The sequence below is a fragment of the Panthera onca genome, chromosome A3 (assembly GCF_046562875.1).
Source record: "Panthera onca isolate mPanOnc1 chromosome A3, mPanOnc1 haplotype 2, whole genome shotgun sequence".
In the NCBI taxonomy this organism is placed as follows: domain Eukaryota; kingdom Metazoa; phylum Chordata; class Mammalia; order Carnivora; family Felidae; genus Panthera; species Panthera onca.
The window spans coordinates 76,370,628-76,392,605 of record NC_138341.1 but is presented as its reverse complement, the minus strand read 5'-3'; the positions used below and the strand labels follow the sequence as shown (position 1 = coordinate 76,392,605).

The following is a 21,978-nucleotide window of genomic DNA, read 5'->3' as shown; positions in this document are numbered from 1 at the left end:
AAACAAAAACTGGTCCAATCAGGTAGGAGTGGCCAGAATTTTCATTCCCAGCTCCTTGCTTAAGCCAATGTCTCTATCACTTTTGGGAGACTATCCCTTATTACTACTGCCCTTTATTATTACTGACTTAAGGGAGGCAGAGAGCATTCAGTTTAAGTTCAAAGCCCTCTCTAGAACATGTCTGTGAGTCTTTCCCCCCTTAATTTGACATAAGATCATTGAGATAAGTAAGAACTTTTAAGCTATATTAAAGATAGAGGAAATCCAAAGGAAAATAAACATCTAGTACAATAACCAAAAATATAATTTAATCGATGCCTTGTCTTCTGGAATGCACAGTTTCATTCAAAGATATAATTCCTGGATTGACTTAATGTGGTGGACACCATTTTGGCATTCATTACCCTAGATCCCATACCTGGATGCTGTCCTCCTTGGAAATCTTTTCTCTGACAGAAAGAGGCTCTTCTAGGACACTGGAGCGACAAGTTCAGGGGTTTTTTGTTTAAGGCCTTTATCTTTTCAGTGTAATACAAAGGCTTGTCTTTGTCCTTCATGAAATCTACTTCAGTTATGAGGGAGAATATGGCCTATGGTAAAGGCCACATAACATTTATCACTTATTGGGAATGGAAGTGTTGCTTTGTAAAATCACTTCTCTCAAACTAATTTTTAAAAAATCCAGCATTTATTCAGTACTTGTTTTTGCAGGGAAATGAACATACTATTTGGGGGAAATAGGAGGTATACACAGAGGGGCCATTGATTATGCAGAGTAGCATGCACTAAATGGATGGGCAAGTAGCATTTACTGTTAATGAAGTTTAGTAGAGGGGCACCTGGGTGGCTCGGTTGAGCCTCCAACTTCAGCTCAGGTCACGATCTCACGGTCCATGAGTTCGAGCCCCGTGTCGGGCTCTGGGCCGATGGCTCGGAGCCTGGAGCCTGCTTCCGATTCTGTGTCTCCCTCTCTCTCTGCCCCTCCCCCGTTCATGCTCTGTCTCTCTCTGTCTCAAAAATAAAAAAATAATAATAAAAAAAAAGTTAAAAAAAAAATGAAGTTTAGTAGATAGAGCACCACAGAGAAAGAATTTCTGGAAGAGGTGAGACCCACATCTGACATTTTTGGAAGAATGTAGCTTTGCATAGGTGGAGGATAATTAAGGGCGTGGGGAGGCACGATTTGAAAATAATTTAGTGCCCAAATTATGGTAGATAAAATAGTCCTGCTTTTGAATTGAGGCTCTAGTTACTCTAGTAACTCTAGTCAGTTACTGCAAATGTTTAGTGCGATATGTGGGTTTTTTTCTTCCCTTTTATAAGTTAGTTGTTATTTGAAAAACTGAAGGTATATTCTTTGATGACCTATTATTAAGTGTTTGCTACTGTGCTGTCAGTTTTGTTTATAAATGTGAAATATATTTGGGCTTGATTATAAACTGAGGGCAGCTTTGAAGTAAGTGTGCCCCTCTTTGGATGACGTTCTAGTCCCTAGACATGGTTAAGACAAAAGAGAGGAAAAAGCCTCTGTCCTATGGATCCATTTGATCTAAGGAGTAGAGATGATTTTGAATGAACTAAAGAAGGGTTTAGAAAAAAAGGAACCTAAGGGGCACCTGCCTGGCTCCGTTAGAAGAACATTTGACTCTTGATCTCGAGGTCAAGAGTTTGAGCTCTGTGTTGGGTGTAGAGATTACTTAAATAGATATTAAAAAAAGAAAAAAGGAACCTGAAATTCAGTTTTGCAACTGTTTTAATTATCTGGTGATGAGTAGTGTGAGTACATTTTGACTATGTGTATTTGCATGTATTTGATCTGTTTGAACGTTGTAGTAATATTTCATTGGGAGTATTTGAACAGCCCTTCAAAGTCTCTTTTCAATGAAATTTGACTTATTATATGTGAAGGTTGCCTACCCCCCTACCCTTCCTCCCTTTTAGAGTGGGTTTGTAAGCAAACTCAAAGGTATCAAGTTTTTTTTTATGTGGAGGCTTATTCTATAGAAGAATGTAAACTGTAGAAACTCACCTAAATTTTAGGACCTCTAGACTTTTCCCCCAGATATGTTCTTCACACTGAAAAGCACAATTGTCAGATGGGTTTACTACCTTCTCAGGCAAGAAGAGGTTCGCGTGGTTTTGAGTTCTCAAATCCACGATTCTAAGTAGATAATGGACATTTCAGTGGGAAATAATGTTATTCTTAGGATTTCAGTGCTGCTGCTTTGTCCCTTGAAATCCTCACGTATAGACTCACACGTACACATACACACATACCAGCTATACCAAACTGTTTGTGCTTTTGCCCTTCTTTTGGTGTTTGTGCTGGCTAATGCCTTCTCCCACTTCCATCATTTAGGCCTCACCTTTGGCTTTTTTGGGGGGGATTTTTTTAAACCCCATTTTAATTTAATTTTTAAAGTTTTATTGTTTTTTTTTAAATGTTTACATTTATTTATTTTTGAGAGACAGCGTGAGCAGGAGAGGGGCAGAGAGAGAGGGAGACACAGAATCCGAAGCAGGCTCCAGGCTCCAAGCTGTCAGCACAGAGCCCAACCCGGGGCCCAACCCACGAACCGTGAGATCATGACCTGAGCTGGAGTCGAGGCTTAACCGACTGAGCCCCCCCCCCCCCCCCCGCCATTGTTATTTTTATTGAGCGAGAGATAGAGTGCACTTGCACATGCCTGTGAGAGCTGGGGAGGGGAAGCAGGGAGAGGGAAAGAGAGAATCTTAAGGTGGCTTCGTGTACAGTGAGGAGCCTGTCACTGGGTTCCACCTTGTGACTGTAAGATCATGACCTGAACCAAAATCAAGAGTTGGACGCTCAGCTGACTGAGCCACCTAGGTGCCCCACTTTGGAAAAGTTTTAAATATATAAGGCTGTCTTTGACACCTCCTGTTAGCATATCTCTGTTTATCTCCTTGTACCCTATATCACAGTGTGCCTTCATGATCTGTGCGCTTGTCTTTATCTTCCACTAGACTATAAGTTCCTTTAGGGAAGGGGACATCTTATTCCTAGTACCTAATACAGTGCCTGGCATGCAGTAGGTACTGAGAAGATACTTGAATGAGGGGCGCCTTTCTGGCTCAATTGGTAGAGCATGCAACTGTTGGTCTTGGGGTCATGAATTCGAGTCCCACGTTAGGGGTAGTTTACTTAAAAAAATAGGAGGGGGGAAGAAAATATTTGAATGAGTAACTATTGTACTATTATGTAATTTTAAATTAATTGAACAAAGTTAAAGTATTCTTTTGACAGATACATTAAAAGTATGTATAATTTATTTCTGTATTTTATGCACTGATTATTAATGAGAAATTGTAGGGTCATCCCAGACTTGAATGCTACATATTCTATAAACACATGTGCAATCTTTTAGGTAATTTTAAAAATGTGATTACTTGGAGCACCTTGCTGACTCAGTCTGTAGAGTATGTGACTCTTGATATCTAGGTTGTGAGTTAGAACCCCATATTGGGCTTGGAGTTTCCTTTAAAAAAATAATGAATTAGAATTAAGAAAAATTAAAATGTGATCACTTAAAGTGATTTAAGCAAATTGCTTAAATAAAAAAAGACAAGTAGTCCCCAGTTTTCCAGGTCTGAGAACCCCTTTTAAAATATTATTTCTCAGATTCTTATTGCATAGTACAATTACCATACTGGGCTGCTCTGGGTTCACTAATGTATTTTTCTCAAAGAAGGCAGTGGAAAAGGACAAATGTGTTGTTTTTAGGTAATGCTTTCTGTGTAGACGTTCTTGTAAAAACTCTGTGGCCCACAGAGTTGTATACATCACTGGTTTCTAAACATAGGTATGTAGAACAAGCCATTAGTATTAATTTTTTAAAACTTAGAACTTCTGTTTATTACCTTTCATCTTGAAAAAGGCAAATTGCATTTAATACAGTGATTGACACTGGCTTCCCATGCTGTTAGTATGTCAAATTGGGCTGGTGAGAGAGATCCTAAGGAAGGGAGGAATTTTCACTTTCTCACTTGTATTTGTCGTCATGGTATCCCATTGAAGTTTACATGTATCTATGTTGATTTCCATATGGTCAGGTTTTAATGAAGCTGTCTTCAAAAAGTGAGTAAATGACTATAAAAGATTCCTATCAAAAAATCTGATTGATTATAATAAAGCACACACAGGCATATACATGAAAAATGTTAGAACTCCTAATTCCAGTATGATCTCTCATTATGCGGTAAAAACCGTGCTATAATCAGATGTGAAATGTCAACTACAAAAAATTTGAGATTGTCAAAAAAGATTGTTTGAAGTGTAGATCTCTATTGTTGAAACTGTACCTTGCTTGACATGTAGCTAAACGATAGCATGAAATCGCAAGAAATTAGCAAGACATTTAAAAATTGGGCATTCTGAGTATCAAAAACCTTTATGAGGGCGCCTGTGTGGCTCAGTTGGTGAGCATCTGACTCTTGATTTTGGCTCCAGTCATGGTCTCAGGGTCGTGGAATCAAGCCCCACGTTGGGCTCTGTGCTGAGTGTGGAGCCTGCTTGGGATTCTGTCTCTCCCTTTGCCCCTCTTCCTCGCTTGTGTGCACTCACTCACTCTCTCTAAAATAAAAAACAAACAAAAACTTTGTGATTTTTTTTTTCAGAGATGTTTGATAAAGCCATACAACATGCAATAAGAGTACAAAATTTGGGGGTGCCTGAGTGGTTCAGTCACTTAAGCAGCCGACTTCCGCTCAGGTCATGATCTCGTGGTTCTCAAGTTTGAGCCTGACTGCTCAGAGCCTGGAGCCTGCTTCAGATTCTGTGTCACCCTCTCTCTACCCTTCCCCTGCTCACGCTCTGTCTCTCTGTCAAAAATTTAAAGGGGCGCCTGGGTGGCTCAGTCGGTTAAGCGGCCGACTTCGGCTCAGGTCATGATCTCGCGGTCCGTGAGTTTGAGCCCCGCGTCGGGCTCTGTGCTGACAGCTCAGAGCCTGGAGCCTGTTTCAGATTCTGTCTCCCTCTCTCTGACCCTCCCCCGTTCATGCTCTGTCTCTCTCTGTCTCAAAAATAAACGTTAAAAAAAATTAAAAAAAAAATTTAAAAACACAAAATTTAACAACAACCAAAAAAAGAGTACAAGATTTCACCAAATTATAAACGTTTACAAGGCCCTTTGAGGTTTCTTGTTGAGCAGTAAAACGACAGAAAGCCATATCACAGGGGAAACACTTGTTTTATTTGTCTTGGTCAAAATGACCGAAATAACATGGAACATATGGCAAAATATTAAACTGCATTCCTTTGCCATCAAATGCCTTTGAAACATGCCTGGTATACAGTGCTGATTCGAAGAAACCAGTATGAGAACAATTATACGTTGTGGAAGGTTTGCTTTGCAGTTGATTAAAATATAGGTGTTGTAACATACCTTCTTCCCCTTAGTGTTTGCTGACTTGTGTTTCAGTAATAATGGGGATGAATAGCAAAAGCAGAGAGATGCTAGGCAAATGTGTATTTTCAACAATAAATGTTTTCTTTAATAAAGACCACCTTTTATGGAAGAAAAATCGTAGTCACATAAGGTAAAAATCGTTCACTGCATCATTCCTAGGTAAATTTCCACAGCAAAGAAATTGAACCAGGAGTTTATAAGGAGTGGTTAGTGTGTCATCAGTGTAGTTAATTTGATAGAAACAAGACCTTTAACTTTAAATGATAGTAAGTTATTGACAGTGCTTATAAATGAGAAGTAACCAAGACAGACATTTTATCGCATAGAAGTTTGCCGATTATCTCATAGCAAAGTTCTTTGCTTCTGAAGAACAGTAGAACTTAAAATAGGAGTTGCTAATTCCTCAGCAGTATGCAGATATTTAAAAAAAATTTTTTTTAATGTTTTATTTATTTTTGAGACAGGAATAGACAGCATGAACAGGGGAGGGTCAGAGAGAGGGAGACACAGAATCTGAAACAGGCTCCAGGCTCTGAGCTGTCAGCACAGAGCCCGATGCAGGGCTCGAACTCACGGACTAAGAGATCATGACCTGAGCCGAAGTCGTCCGTATGCAGATATTTTTAGATAAAAGAAACACACACTTTAATGTTCCCATTCAAGATAAAGGTTACTTACCAAGAAGGTATCTATTTTATTTTAATTTTTTTAACGTTTATTTATCATTGAGAGACACAGAGCATGAGCAGGGGAGGGCAGAGAGAGGGAGAGACACAGAATCTGAAGCAGGCTCCAGGCTCTGAGCTGTCAGCACAGAGCCCGACTTGGGGCTCGAACTCACAAACTGTGAGATCATGACCTGAGCCAAAGTCGGTCGCTCAACCGACTGAGCCACCCAGGCGCCCCAAGAAGGTATCTATTTTAAAGAAGGTAGTGTTACCAAATAAATAAGCATTTGGGGGATAAATTTAGTTTGGAAATATAATGGTTTGTTTTGTGATTTTTGTTGGAAAAAAAGGTCATGTATAGTTACTGCCAAATTTGCATACTTTAAGTACTTGGGAATTGTGGTATATGTTCTAGGAAAACTCCTACATTGGCATCAAGAGCGTTCACAGCAGAGATGCCTGGGTGGCTCAGTCGGGTAAGCAGCCTGCTCTTAATGAGCTTGCAGTTTCGTGAGTTCAAGCCCTGCATCAATCTCTGTGCTAGCAGCACAGAGCCTGCTTGGGATTCTCTCTTTCCCTCTCTCTCTCTCTCTCTGCCCTTCCCCCCACTCATGCTGTCTCTGTCTCTCTCAAAATAAACAAATAAACTTAAAAAATTAAAAAAAAAAGATTATTCACAACATCATTGTTTTATAGTTCTAAAAAATGAGAAGTAACTCAAATATTCATTGATAGTAGAATGGATAATAGCTCTGCATCAGTGTGGATGGATCTCAGAAATCTAGTGGTGGGCCAAAAAAATGATAAAAATAGTAGAGCAACACCTACTGTATTTCACATCAATGTATAATGTGAAACATATAAAACTAAACAATTGCACGTCAAATGGTTAAAATACAAGGGATACAATGGTAATATTCAGGATAATAGGAAACTTCAGTGATCTTGGTAATGTGTTATTTCTTAAATTGTATAGTGGGTACATAGGTGTTCATTTTTTTACTCTTTAGCTATATGTGTACATTATATAAACTCATATGTATGATATTTCATGTTTAAAAAACTAAATCACTGAAGGACAACCCCAACTTTAATGTTTATTTATTTTTGAGAGAGAGTGTGAGTGGGGGAGGGACAGAGAGAGAGGAGGACAGAGGATCCGAAGAGGGCTCTGTGCTGACATCAGAGAGCCTGACTTGGGGCTCGAACTCACGAACTGTGAGATCATGCTCTGAGCAGAGAGTTGGACGCCCAGCTGATGGAGTCACCCAGGTGCCCCAAGGGACAACCTCAACTTTAAAATAGCAATTTGGAATTAAAAAATGACCAGTTTGCAGAAGAATGCAGTTCCTGACAAAGCCAATAGGTGTACTGGTGACCTAAGCTCTGTCAGATACCCATTTCCTGGACTTTGAATCTTGAGCAAGTGACTTTGAGAGGGAGACAGCAGGTAGGAACCGTTGGAGTGAGAGCAGCAGCAGCACAGAAGCAAGGCTGTTCTTGGTGTAAATTTCAGTGTTTGGCTCCTTTGTTTGGGACAGGGCTTCTTTGATGATTTTCCGAGTCAGCCTTCCAGTTGCTGTTTGGTTCTTAATGTTCCCTGTAACTTTCTATCGAAGACCCCTTCTTCTGTCCCTCCTTTCTTTATTCCTAAAAACAAATTTGGAAATAGAAATTTCCCAACTATTGTTTTAATTTTCAAAATGAGGAGTTCTTATGAATTTTGAATCTATTTGTTGAAGTGTAAAACAGTAGCACCTTAACTGCAAGAACATCAAGATGATGGAAATGACAGCACTTTTTTTTTTCCCCATAATTGATAGATGGGCTTGAAAAGTGGTTTGAGGGGTGCCTGGCTGGCTTAGTAGCTGGAGCCTGCAGCTCTTGATCTTGAGTCATGGGCTTGAGCCCCATATTAGGAACAGAGATTACTTAAAAAAAATTTAAAAGTAGGGGCACCTGGCGGGCTTAGTCAGAAATATGTGCAACTTGATTTCGAGATTGTGAGTTCAAATCCCATATTGGGTATAGAGATTACTAAAAATAAATAAATAAAAACCTTAAAATAATTTTAAAAAGTTAAATCTAAAGAAAAAAAGTGGTTTGATAAATAGTCAATAATTCAGTTAATTTGCATTTAGGTATGATCTAAGTTGTCTTTCTCAGCTGAAATAGCGATTAAAAACAAGAATCCAGGGGCACCTGGATGGTTCTGTCGGCTAAGCATCTGACTCTTGATTTCGGCTCAGGTCATGATCTGGTGGTTCATGAGATCGAGTCCTGAGTAGGGCTCACTCTGGCAGCTCAGAGCCTGCTTGGGATTCTTTCCCTCCCTCTCTCTCCTCTCTGTCTGCCCCTCCCCCCCACTCACATGGGCACTCACTTTCTCTTAAACATTTAAAAACAAGAATCTAAATAAAAATGTACTTAGAAGTAGGCTTTCAGATTGTTGTGTCACAGTTTTAAACCAGTGCATTAAAAAATAAACATTGTATTACATTGCTGTTAATACAGAATATAGTTTTGTATACTTGAATGGAAAATAATTTTTATGTTTTTTGAATCTTACCTTTCAGAATTCCTTTTTTAAATATTTATATTTGTAATTTGTTAGTATAGTATTCTATAATTCATGAAAAATTGTAAAATTGTGTAATTTATAAATATTATATATGGTGGTTCATTGGGATTTTAGAAATAGAGATAAAATTTTATTGTAAAGTTAGGTTAATGAGCATAGCTGAAGAAGATATGAAAAAGATTTTCATAGCTGTAAGTTATCTAGGGACGCCTGGGTGGTTCAGTCGGTTAAGCATTGACTTGATTTCGGCTCAGGTCATGATCTCACGGCTTGTGAGGTCTATCCCTGAATTGGGCTCTGTGCTGACAAGCTCAGAGACTGCTTTGGATTCTCTCTCTCTCTCTCTCTCTCTCTCTCTCTCTCTCTCTCTCTCCCCCTGCCTCCCCCCCCCCCCCCCCCAATAACTAAATATGTAAATAAACTTAGAAAAAAAAAGACGGTTGATCTGGACTGGTGTCTTTCAAAATGTGATTCTTCAGTTGCTAGCATGCTCTTTTGAATGTCCCTATCTAAGATCTCCTGAAAAAAAATCTTTGGGTGTGTGGATGAGCTATGGAATCTGCATTTTGAGCAAATAACAGCAAACATTTTATGGTTTGACTATTTTTCAAGTACTGTTCTAAGCACACTACATTAACTCATTCTTCACTGCAACCCTGTGAAGTGTAGGTACTCTTGTTATCCCATTTGACAGAGGGGAGGTGGGGGTGCAAGTGACTAATTCAGAGCAGGAATGTGAGGTAGAAGTGACTAAGAAGCTTACGGTCACACAGCTAATGAGTGTTAGGGCCAGGATTGTAGGTAGGAAACTGACAGGGCATCTCCACGCTTACTTGGAGAACCACTACTCTAGTCCAAGTCCTTGGAAATTGGAAAAGCTTTATTCTAAAATAATAGGAAAGTCAGGAGGGAGGGCGATGCACAGTGGTACTTACCTTAGCACTACCTAGTAGTACTGTCTATGAATTTTAAGTCTTTTGTCAGTCAGCACTTAGTAAAAGTTGTCCTAATGCTACTCCACGCTTACAAAACTTGACAACAGTAAGTATGTTCTGTAGCACATCATTAAAGTTGTGTTGTTTTATTGTTTTTGCCAGAATCCCAGGTAAAGGTTTTCATTTGATACACAGTAAAGCTTTGATAAAATCAGATGTTTGTAGAATGGAGATTTTATGTTTCAATTGAGTTTTGAGGTTGTCAGGATCACTGGGGGAAAACATAATACATGCCTTTGGAAGTCTTTCTGAAATACAGTCGCATACTTTAGTACCTTAATCTATTGGAAAAAATGCCACACCAGTCTGAACTTCTATATGAACTCCAGGGTGATCTTAGTTGCATGTTTAAGAAAACTTAGCCAGGTTTTGTTTCTTTGTTTTCCTTTCTCCTGGAACAGTGATTCTCAATGTACTGCACATACAAATCACCGGAGAGGCTTCAAAAAATTACTGATATCTGGGTCCTACCCCTAGAGGTTCTGATTTAATCGGTCTGATGATTCTAATGTGCTACGATTGAGAAACCGCCATTCTAGAATAAGGATATGTGGGGAAATTTTCTTGGTTTCTTTTTTGTTCCAGTAAATTCAGATAACACTGAAAAATATACGAGATAGAAGTTAGTAGAGAATAGATAGAATAGTGAAGAATAGAATAGAATATAGATCATTGTCTCACAGACTGAAGCATATAACACTTGGCAATTTTTGTTTTCTTTCAGATTCATTATTAAACATGGGTGCATTTTTGGATAAACCCAAAACTGAGAAACATAACGCTCATGGTGCTGGGAATGGTTTACGTTATGGCCTGAGCAGCATGCAAGGATGGAGAGTGGAAATGGAAGATGCACACACAGCTGTTGTAGGTATTCCTCACGGCTTGGACGACTGGTCATTTTTTGCAGTTTATGATGGTCATGCTGGATCTCGAGTAGCAAATTACTGCTCAACACATTTATTAGAACACATCACTAATAATGAAGACTTTAGGGCAGCTGGGAAATCAGGGTCTGCTCTTGAGCCCTCAGTGGAAAATGTCAAGAGTGGCATCAGAACTGGCTTTTTGAAAATTGACGAATACATGCGTAACTTTTCCGACCTCAGAAATGGAATGGACAGAAGTGGTTCAACTGCAGTGGGGGTCCTGATTTCACCCAAGCATATCTACTTTATCAACTGTGGTGATTCACGTGCTGTTCTGTACAGGAATGGACAAGTCTGCTTTTCCACCCAGGATCACAAACCTTGCAATCCAAGGGAGAAGGAGCGAATCCAAAATGCAGGAGGCAGCGTAATGATACAGCGTGTTAATGGTTCATTAGCAGTGTCTCGTGCTTTGGGGGACTATGATTACAAGTGTGTTGATGGCAAGGGCCCAACAGAACAACTTGTTTCTCCAGAGCCCGAGGTTTATGAAATTTTAAGAGCAGAAGAGGATGAATTTATCATCTTGGCTTGTGATGGGATCTGGGATGTTATGAGTAATGAGGAGCTCTGTGAATTTGTTAAATCTAGGCTTGAGGTATCTGATGACCTGGAAAATGTGTGCAATTGGGTAGTGGACACTTGTTTACATAAGGTATGTAAGTCTTTTTGTTATAATTATAAATACCCTATTAATTTTGAAAAGGCACGGTAAGTAAAATTAACCAAACTTAAAGTTTGAAAACTTTTCCCTTAGGGAAAACCTGTGTATTTTTAAATTATCTTCTTCATCAGAAATGACTTATTTATTTGTTATTATTAATTAACTAATTTATTTTTGGCCATCCTCGTTTATCTCAGCCTTCTAATTTGAAAATTAGGTTTAATAAGCTTGTGGCATTTGTTCTCATTTAAGTACTTTATGGCTTGTTGATGTGGCAAGGGCATCTATACAGAATTGTGCCTTTTGATTTAAATTCTCAGCACTGGCAATAAGCTGTCTTATGCCTGATTTTGAAGCAGTTTGGTGAACCATGTATATAGTATAGTTCTGTATTAGATCTACAAAAGATATGCCAGAGACCTAGGCTAAGTCAAGTTTTGTGATTTATATCTGAGCCTCCTGGCAGATGAGATGAAAACCGAAGTAAAAGTACAAATTGTGTATATCTTATTGTCTAATAAAAGCAGCTCTTTCCTAGTGATAAAATCAAAAAGGAATTTTCATGTGGCTCCATGTAAGTGATGTATGACATGGTGGAGAATATCTTAGCTTTTGTAGAAGATACCAGAGTTCTTTTCCTATAGGTGTTTTTGTCAGCAGTGATTCAAAACCAGAGACTAACGTAAAATACAATCCTGTGAAGAATTCCTGTGGAACATGAACGTTTAGTTTTATAATGTTCTGTGAATCTTAACTTGATACAGTAATAGGGAAAGAAACTCCAGACTAACTTATTTAGCAATTCCCTTCAATGTTTTTAAAGTATTCAGTAGTTTCCAATGGGTTTTAACAGTGTCTGTATAGCAATCAGGTAAAATTGGAGTTATCTGGCCAGTGCCTAGGATATGCGTGTATTGTATGACTCTGATTGAAAAGATAACTAAGGCAAAACTAATCTTTGATTATATGAAAGAAAGGTTTTGACTTATTTATTCTGTCTAGATTAGAACTGTTCTGTCTCTCCACCATGTAAGTTGCTTTGGAAGGTACAAGCATAGCCAAAAAATTTCCCAGGAGGGATCTCTGAGTCTATGGAAGTACCCAGGTTTTGGTGAAGTGTCTATTTCTTTTCCATAGAACGGGAAAAGGCAACTTCAAATAGACAAAATTTAAGGGCTGCTATTTGTAGTTGGCAGCTTTTTTCCGGAAGGGTTTTTAATGGTGGTTCCTTTAGCTCTTTTGATTTTTTTTTTCCTTAAGCGCACTGTATTCTTTTTTTTTTCTTTTCTTTTCTGTTTTTTGTTTTTGTTCTTGTTTTTTTGTTTTTTTGTTTTTTTTACCTGGACAAGTTAAGCACTGAAGGTATCGATGGCTGTCAGTGATTGAATAGTCAGTGGCTCAAAAATGCCTTCTCCTTGGACTCTAAATAGAGAGATTCTGACCTGCAGCTTTTTAAGACAAAAGCAAGCAGGTGTTTTTTGGCCTGACCAGCAGATGAAAACAGAATTTTCCCTGATTATCAAACTAGTATTTACTTGGCTATTGAAAAAAATTCCAGATAATCCAGAACATATAAACACTCAACAATTTTGCCTCTCACCTAACTTGGCTACATTCATTGTTGTGGTATGTATCTTTCTAGTCTTTTTTTGCCTGCCTGTGAGTGTGTGTATTTTTATTAAAATGAGATCATTATACTTGTTATTCTACAATATGCTTTTTCATTCAACAATATGCTGTAGAGAGATCGCCATGTCTGTAGGTGTCAGTCTAAATCATTTGTCATGGTTGCATAGCATTTTGTTGAAAGAATGGCATGTAGTTTTGAAGGGAATAGCCACAATCTAGTAGGTCTGTAATTTGGAGTAAAAAAGAAGTTTGTGTTGTGGATAAACTGCACTCTCCCTTCCATAGAAAGGATGCTAGTTTGGGGCGCCTGGGTGGCTCAGTCGGTTAAGTGGCCGACTTCGGCTCAGGTCATGATCTCACGGTCCGTGGGTTCGAGCCCCGCGTCGGGCTCTGTGCTGACAGCTCAGAGCCTGGAGCCTGTTTCGGATTCTGTGTCTCCCTCTCTCTCTGCCCCTCCCCTGTTCATGCTCTGTCTCTCTCTGTCTCAAAAATAAATAAACATTAAAAAAAAAAAAAAAAGAAAGGATGCTAGTTTTCAGGAATTTGACTTGACCCTTCAGAATGGAGTTGAAAGGATTCTGGTAGCTTATCTTCATATCTTCGCTTGATAGCTTTTATCAGTTTAAAGTGATTAAATATTCCCGTTGATGGCATTAAACATTCTGAATTCCTAGAATCTCAGAAATGATAAATTACTATAGTAATGGGGCAAAAGGTTGGAACACATGATTCATTCAGTTGTAGTGGAAGTTGACCATCATAGTTCCTTTGAATGAAGCTGCATTCAAATTGAAATCAGTTTTGAGAAGCTTAATTAACTTTTATGTTGAAAGATTACAGACTTATGAATGTTTTGAACCTTGCATGTTACTTAATGGAATTAAATATTAAACACCTTATCCATTTCTGTTTTTCTAAGTCCATAATTTTGTCATTTCACTCATTTGTATTGTAAAACTAAGGGTTAGCAATATTATAAAAACATGGACGCCTGGGTGGCTCAGTCAGTTAAATGTCCAACTTTGGCTCAGGTCATGATCTCATGGTTTGTGAGTTCAAGCCCCACATGGCGCTCTCTGCTGTCAATACAGAGCCTGCTTCGGATCCTCTGCTCCTGCCATCCTCACATCAAAAATAAATAAACATTAGGGCACCTGGTGGCTCAGTTGGGTAAGCGTCCGACTTCTGCTCAGGTCATGGTCTCACGGTTTGTGAGTTCGAGCCCCGCATCTGGCTCTGTGCTGACAGCTCAGAGCCTGGAGCCCACTTCAGATTCTGTGTCTCCCTCTCTCTCTGCCCCTCCCCCACTCATACTCTCTCTCTGTCTCTCTCAAAAATAAATACAACATAAAAAAAAAAAAAACATTAAAAAAATTAAAATAATGTGAGTAGGGGCGCCCGGGTGGCTCAGTCGGGTAAGCCTTTGACTTCGGCTCAGGTCATGATCTCGTGGTTCATGGGTTTGAGCTCTGCATCATGCCCTGTGCTGACAGCTCGGAGCCTGGAGCCTGCTTGGGATTCTGTGTCTCCCTTTCTCTCTGCCCCTCCCTTGCTCGTACTCTGTTTCTCAAAAATAAACATTAAAAAATTAAAAAAATATATGATTAAAATAGAATATGATTACTTTGAACTTAGTCTGAAAGATTGAATACAAAATTTTAGATTTCATGGAAGGCACTTTAGCCTTGTGCTTGGCACTTAGTGAGAGCTACTTCAAGAGGAGAAAGCGAGAATAGACACAGTTTTTAAGTATTGAAGTTTTCGTGATAATAGATTTAAATGATGTGTTAATATTTTCTAACACTTGTCATGCCCTAATAGTTTACAAGCACTTTTATATGTTAACTCATGAAATCTTGGGAGATTGTGATAATCATCGTAATCACAATAGCATCAGTAAATTACTGCTTTTTATGAGCAAACGCTATTCTAAGCACTTTACAGGTATTTTAACGCATTTAATTTTCACAACCATGAAAGGTAGTTAGCATTATTATTGCTAATGATAATCTTTTTTTCAGGATTGCCACTTAGCAATATGAAGCTGTAAGTGTTGGATGACTCTGGTCAGGCATTACTCTCTTTAAGATATTTAACTGTAGGAGAGAATAGTCCCTAAGAAAGCACCCTTCCCATTTTATTGCCAGTGCTGGCATCCATGGTATTTATGTTAATTTCAGGTTGCATAGAAAACATAGCGGCTGTTTGCATACCCTTTCATAACTTATAAGTAACCCTCATTTATCCTCCTAGTAACCTTCTGAGGTGAACAAACTAAAAATCTATTTCCAATTTGCAATTAAGGAAATGGAGGCTTGACATTAAAAGATAGCTGTAAGTCCTGTTTTGGTGAGTGTTGAAGCCAAGAGTAGAATTCACGTTTCCGGACTCAAGTTTGGTGTGTTTATTGCCAGTATTTCTCAGAGGGTTTCATGAAAAATTTTTCCTGAAGGATAACACTAAGTACAAGATGAATAACATTTGCAAACAAATACGAAGATGTTTTAAGTAAAGTTACTAATCTTGATGTCCTTTTAAAAAATCTCATCCCCCTTAAGCAACCACATATATTCTTCCAAATAATTCTGTGTTTATTATACAAACATACAGGAGTATAAAAATAGGCGGAGGGGTTGGTTTGTTTTTTACTGTTTACAGAAATGGATCATACTATGCATGTTACTTTGCCACCTGCTTCATTTTTCTTAAATTATAAAACTCAGTGTTCCTTTAAATTGTTCTTTTATTTTTCTTTTAAAATACTATTTGATATTCCTAAATTCAGTTTATATGCTACTTATCAGAAGCTCATTTATTTTATTTTGCTTTTTTTTTTTTTAAGTTTTATTTTTATTTATTTTTGAGAGAGAGAGCATGCACGGGAGGGGCAGAGAGAGAGGAAGAGAGAGAGAGTCCCCAACAGGCTCCACACTGTTTGCGTGGAGCCTGATGTGGGGCTGGAACTCATACACTTTAAGATCATGACCTGAGCAGAAATCAAGAGCTGGATGCTTAACTAACAGAACCACCCAAGCTTATTTATTTTAAAACATGAGATAGTACTTGATAGTTGGATAAAATTGAGGTAAGTTAATGACTTATTTTCCAAAGGCAGCATCATTCCAGATTAGTAGTCCAATACGGAAAATGCACTTGTGTATCCCCCAAAACAACTGTTCAGCTCTAAACTCAGGAGTTTTTCCATTATAGTTTTCAGAAAATATAATTCTGAATAATGCAAAGGTAGACCTGGATTGTGTTAGAATGGAGTGTGGTTGGGTATTTTGGGGCATGGAAGGGAAGGACTGAATGTAAAAGTATAGTCTGTAGTGTAGTGATTCCCAAACTTTCTTAGTCCCATGTTGCCGGAGTGTCTTAGTAATTTTTTCACAGTGCTACTTAGCCATAGTAATATTTAACAGATACAAGTGTTTATGTAGTGAGATGCAAACTTAATGAGTATATATGTCTTAACAAAATAATACACATACATTGAAAAAATACTTTATTTCATTCTTTAAGAAACTACAGTTACATATTAATGAGATATGTGTACCTGTTGGTCACTGCACGACTTCTCAAACATTATAATTATTGGGCATGGCCATCTTCATTGCCTGTATCACATTGATTTTTTTTTTTTTTTTTTAATGGGACTTGCTTTTTATCACACCAACTCTTAAAACCCCGGCTTTGAAAAGATAGGATGTCATTGAGAGGAATATCACATTATCTAATGTTAAAACTGTGAATTACTTCACGGTAGATTGTAGGGTGTCCACAGATGTGAAGTATCACTGTATTTCCCCTTATTTTTAATATCTCTGTGAGTACATCACAGCACCCTGGGGCTTTTTGGTGCACCATGTGAGAACCATGGGTTTAGTATTAGAACATAGGCTTTGGAGCCAGACAGCTGGGTTTTAAGTTATACCGCACCACATAGAATGAATTCGGGTGAAGTTGCAGTTTCTACATCTTATAAGATAGCGGTGAATGATAATATCTTTGTGGAGTTGTTGAGGGTAAAGCTCTTGGTAAGTGCCTGAATAGTTCTCTGGTTTATAGACCTCGATAAATTTTAATTCTGTAGATGATGGTTGTGAAACAGGGAGGTGAAGGAAATACAGGTTCAGGGAATAAGGTAATGGTGGAAGGGAGTGTTCTTGAAGTAATCATAGACTCCATCTCTCATGGATAGGTGAAAATTTGGTCTATTTTTGAAGTTTGGCTGGTGTTTGAACATGTAAGTAAGATAAGCACAGTACCAGGCTGAAAAAAATGATTAAAAAAATGAGGAATATTGATGGTTTACTTATCAGATACTCATTTACTAACCTTGGCAATGGTATTCTGTTCACAACTTACTTTCATATGCCATGTTAACACTTGATCCAGGACACTTCTTTATAACTGGGCAGCATTCAGCTTTAAAATTAACCACATCAGATTATTTTCTGTTTCCATTTAAATGCCCTTACATATGGCAGGGACGCTGGCTGCTTTGACCTAGAACTATCCGTTAGTGGTCTAATTCCTTAGAGTGGTACTGCTGTGCTGTTGTCAAAAAATAAAAAGAAGAGGCACTGAAATAATCAGTTTTAAATATCTGGCTAATTGCTTCAGTTCACCAAGCTGGATTTGTTTTGTTTTTATCATGTTTCATTTCTGAACTTAATGAAAAATTTATACTGATTATGTAAGGATAGTTTATCTCTAGAAAACTGAGGAGGCATAAAGGGAAAAACATCTTTTTAAGTTGCTGTATAAAAATTACTGAAACGCACTCATACGTTGTACTTAGGGGAAAGTCATCTTTATGTAGAAATAGAAGCATCCTTGAAATCACACATGCTTAGGTGTAAATGTAAATTATTTCCTTTATTTTTTGATATTTAAACTTCCTTAAACTATCTTTCAGTTAATTTTCCAATTGGTAGGATTTAATTTTTATAACATAAAAACCTAATGGAAATTGTGTGTGTGTGTGTGTGTGTGTGTGTGTGTGTGTGTGTGTGTGTGTCTTGAATGTCTATGGTATAAAGCTTTTCCTGACCTGAACTTACATGGTAAATCCTGTAGAATGTGTTGACTCTTTTTTTGGGTGGGAGGGGGAAGCTGTTTGGAACCATGGTGTGTTTATGTGTGGATATGTATATATATTCATACAGCCATTGTAGTATTTCTAATATTAAGTCATTGTGAAAGTCTTGGTGGGTTTCATTAAAGAACGAAATTAGTTTGGACCAATCCTGATTTTTTGGAAATCTTGATTTTTTTTTTTTTTTTTCCCTCCCAAATACAGAGAATCTGGTTATATACTCATGATGTTTCTTCCTACTAAAGCATGCAAGTCTGTGAAAAGTTTTTTTTTTTTTGAAGCCTTCTTAAGGCCTGGCCTCCATTGCCTTCACATTTTGCAAGATCTTTCTGTCTTTTTGGCTGTGTCATGTGGGTTCCAAAAAAGTGACAAGTCTGAACAAACAGTGCCTGCCTAGATTCTGGCCATACTGAATGAAAAGACTAGAATGGATGTGGCCTAGGCTTTTTTCACTTGAGTTGGCAAAGGGCACCATCAGACAAAATAGCCTACCACCTACATTGATTTAGTTTGTTTAGAATCATAAATAGAAACCATGGGGGGGAGGGAGGCGGTTGAAAAGTCACTATTTCAAGAAGTTTTATTCTTTTTTTTTCTTTATTTTTTAAAAATGTTTATTTTTGGTAGAGGAAGGGAGAGAGCATGAGCAGGGTAGGGGCAGAGAGAGAGAGAGGGAGACACAGAATCCAAAACAGGCTCTAGGCTCTGAACTGTCAGCACCGAGTCTGACGCAGGGCTGGAACTCGTGAACCGCAAGATTATGACCTGAGCTGAAGTCGAACGCTTAACCTACTGAGCCACCCAGGTACCGCCCCGCCCCCCTTTTTTTAAGAGAGGAAGAGAGAGCACTTGAGCTGGGGAGAGAGAGAGAAGCTTAAGCAGGCTCCACACTCAGCGTGGAGCCACATATGGGGCTCGATCCCACGACGCTGGGATCGTGACCTGAGCCAAAATCAAGAGTTGCATGCTTAACCGAGTGAGCCATCCAGGTGACCTAAGCACTGTTTTATCCTGTTCTAAGAAACTCCGTTAAAGTAATATATCTATAGGAAAAGTAATGAGAAAGTTTTAAATTCATTTTTCATAATCTTACGGTAGTAGTCTACTTTTTAAATATAGATCATTTGTACGTGATAGTGTGATTAACAAGGCAGCAGTAAAATTTGTCCTTAAGTTAGCAGTTTTAGCTCCCCTCTGCAGACTCTGACCCTGTTTGTGATTCTGTTTAACAATATGATGGCTTTTCTTCAAAAGTTCTTCTATTTGACTGTATAGTATCTCAGCCATCCAGTTACATTCCATTGTTTGCTATCCTCGGAATGGTTTATAATCTGTTTTCTTCTCTGCTTAATTGTTCAGTATAGTCTCTTGAGTATCCTAATGATCAGTAATTTTCAGCTGTGTCAAATTCAGTGGCGTTTTGCTAGCATTGCTCTAATGCAGGTTAATTAGGTGAAAATTACACACTTGTTTGGGAAGATGTGTTTTGGGCTTGAGCCACTTTGGGAATATGTAGTCTTGAGTGGGAAACAGAGTTTAGACGATGTAATGCATATAAAGATGCATCTCCTCATTTCCTCATTTGTGGAGTGTTGGTGGGTAAGAATAGGTACACAGAATTAAAAGTCATAAAATAATTCCAGATCTACCCCTATCTAGAGATCTTATTTCTTCAGGGAATGCTTCAAATAGTTCTTTGGAATGGAAATGAATGTGTTGAATGTGTGCATTCTGGTGATTTAAATAAACTATAATTGCTTAATGTAATTAACTCTGTTTTGAATTAAATAATAGGAAGTTGCTGGACTGTAGAAATATAATTCTTTCTTTTTCTTTCTTGAATATACAGGGAAGTCGAGATAACATGAGTATTGTACTAGTTTGCTTTTCAAATGCTCCCAAGGTCTCAGATGAAGCAGTGAGAAAAGATTCAGAGCTGGATAAGCACTTGGAATCACGGGTTGAAGGTAAGTAAGAAAGGTGCTTTTTTTTTTTAAGAAGGAAAGGAAAAGTATTCTTCCTTGTTTATCAAGTAGTTTTTTTTTTAATTGGGAAAAAATGACTAAGTATTTCTAAACAAGGCCTTAAAAAACAGGCATCTGTCTGCCTGAGATTTACTGTCACATCTTGGACCAGTGAGTGGGAATTGATTGGCAGGGAGAAGAGATAGGCCTATGATACCCCCAAGGAGAAAAATTCGAAAATACTGTTAAACCTTGCTATTTTATTGTCCCTTTCCTTTGTTATACTTTTAGTGGAGGAGTCCAGTGAAATTTGCCTCCAGGGTTATCATGAACATCAAGTGCTATAATTCCACTAATACTCATTCCCTCCTACCAAGTTAATCATAGGAATTCATTACTGTAGGTTTTTATCTTCCCGATTAGAGTTAGCATTGGTGTTGTGAGAGATCATTGATTTTACAATTGACCCTTGATCAGCGTGGGGGTTGGGGGTACAAACACACCACCACCCCCACCTCTTTTCCCAGCACTCCCCATAAGTTAAAAATGCACACATAAGTTTTTGCTCCCCTGAAACTTAATTGACTGGAAACCTCACTGATGACATAGACAGTCTATTAACACGTATTCAAAGTAAGCTAGAGGAAAGAAAGTGTTAAGAAAATCATAAGGAGAAAATACACTTACAGTAGTGTACTGTATTGGAAAACAATCTATACATGAATGGCCCCATGCAGTTCAAACCTGAGTCATTCAAGGGTCAACTGTACTTATTTTTTTAATCTTTTATTTTGCAGTAATTTTAAATTTATAGAAGAGTTGAAAAAAAATCAGGAGAGCTCCCATGTACATGTAGTACCTTTTACTTAGATTCCCCATCTTGTTTACATTATAATTCATTTGACTTCTCTCTATATATACTTTCTGTAACATACCCAGTCTTCTCTCTCTGTCTCTGTCTGTGTCTCTCTCTCTCTCTCTCTCTCTCTCTCTCATGGCAATGTCTGGAGACCTTTTTGATGTCATAACTGAGAGGGTGTCGCCAACCTCTAGTATGGAGTAGAGGCCGGGGATGTTGCTTAACATTTTGCAGTACACAGACAGCCTCTACAACAAAAATTTGTCTAGTCCAGGGCTCCTGGATGGCTCAGTTGCTTAAGCATCCAGCTTCGTCTCGGGTCATGATCTCACAGTTTGTGAGTTTGAGCCCCTTGTGGGGCATGGTGCCGACAGCTTGGAGCCTGCAGCCTGCTTCGGATTCTGTGTGTGTGTGTCTCTCTCTGCCCCTCCTCCACTTGTGCTTCTCTCTTTCTCTCTCTCTTTCTCTCTCTCTCTCTCTCTCTCTCTCTCTCTCTTTCTCAGAAATAAACATTAAAAATTTTTTTTGTCTGGTCCAATATGTCAGTAGTGCTAAGGCTGAGAAATCCTGTGCTATAGAGATGCAAGTATAAGGCAGGAGAATTACAGTCCTGCCTCCAAGAAGCTTGCAGTCTTATGACACATTAACTGTCATATGCAGTGGAAGTGTGCAGCGGTGCACCTGCTCCAGGCTTGGGTCAGAGACGCATTTGAGAAAGTGACATAAGAAGTTGAAACCTGAAGAATGAGTGTGAATGAACTATGCAAAATAGGTTGGTCGGACTGGCAGAAAGAGCGTAGAAGTACATGTGAAGATCTAGAAGCAGGAGAAGGCTGCTCTGAACGGAGCCTGTGGGAATAAAAGGGTCAGGGGCAGAGTCGAATGGGAGTGGTGAAAGTTAAGGTTATGGTGAGGGCCTGGTGAGGCGTGGTGACCGCCAAGGATACTGCTTTTTTGTTAACTTCAAGTCAGTGGGCACTGTCTGATTTTTGAGGAGTTCATATCATTCTTTTTAAATTTTTTTAATGTTTATTTATTTTTGAGAGAGAAAGAGACAGGGTGTGAGTGGGGGGAGGGGTGGAGAGAGAGGGAGACACAGAAACTGAAGCAGGCTCCAAGCTCTGAGCTGTCAGCACAGAGCCCAGTGCGGGGCTCGAACCCA

General features: G+C 38.6%; 1 protein-coding gene across 8 annotated transcripts in view; it reads left to right on the top strand.

Annotated features, from left to right (window-relative positions):
• The window catches only part of PPM1B (protein phosphatase, Mg2+/Mn2+ dependent 1B), a 96,489-nt gene that overhangs the window by 46,287 nt on the left and 28,224 nt on the right, over nt 1-21,978 (top strand). For 6 of the 8 annotated variants that reach the window (XR_009602502.3, XR_009602499.3, XM_060607360.3 and 3 more), the window contains exons 2-3: nt 10,395-11,254; nt 19,843-19,960. Coding sequence is in view for 6 of the 8 variants with exons in the window: in XM_060607360.3 (XP_060463343.1) it covers nt 10,409-11,254; nt 19,843-19,960 (964 nt within the window). In the remaining 2 variants the exon portion in view is untranslated. Of the gene's footprint in view, nt 1-10,394; nt 11,255-19,842; nt 19,961-21,978 lie in introns of those variants that run through there. The other 2 variants (XM_078444429.2, XM_060607388.3) reach the window with 2 other exon arrangements.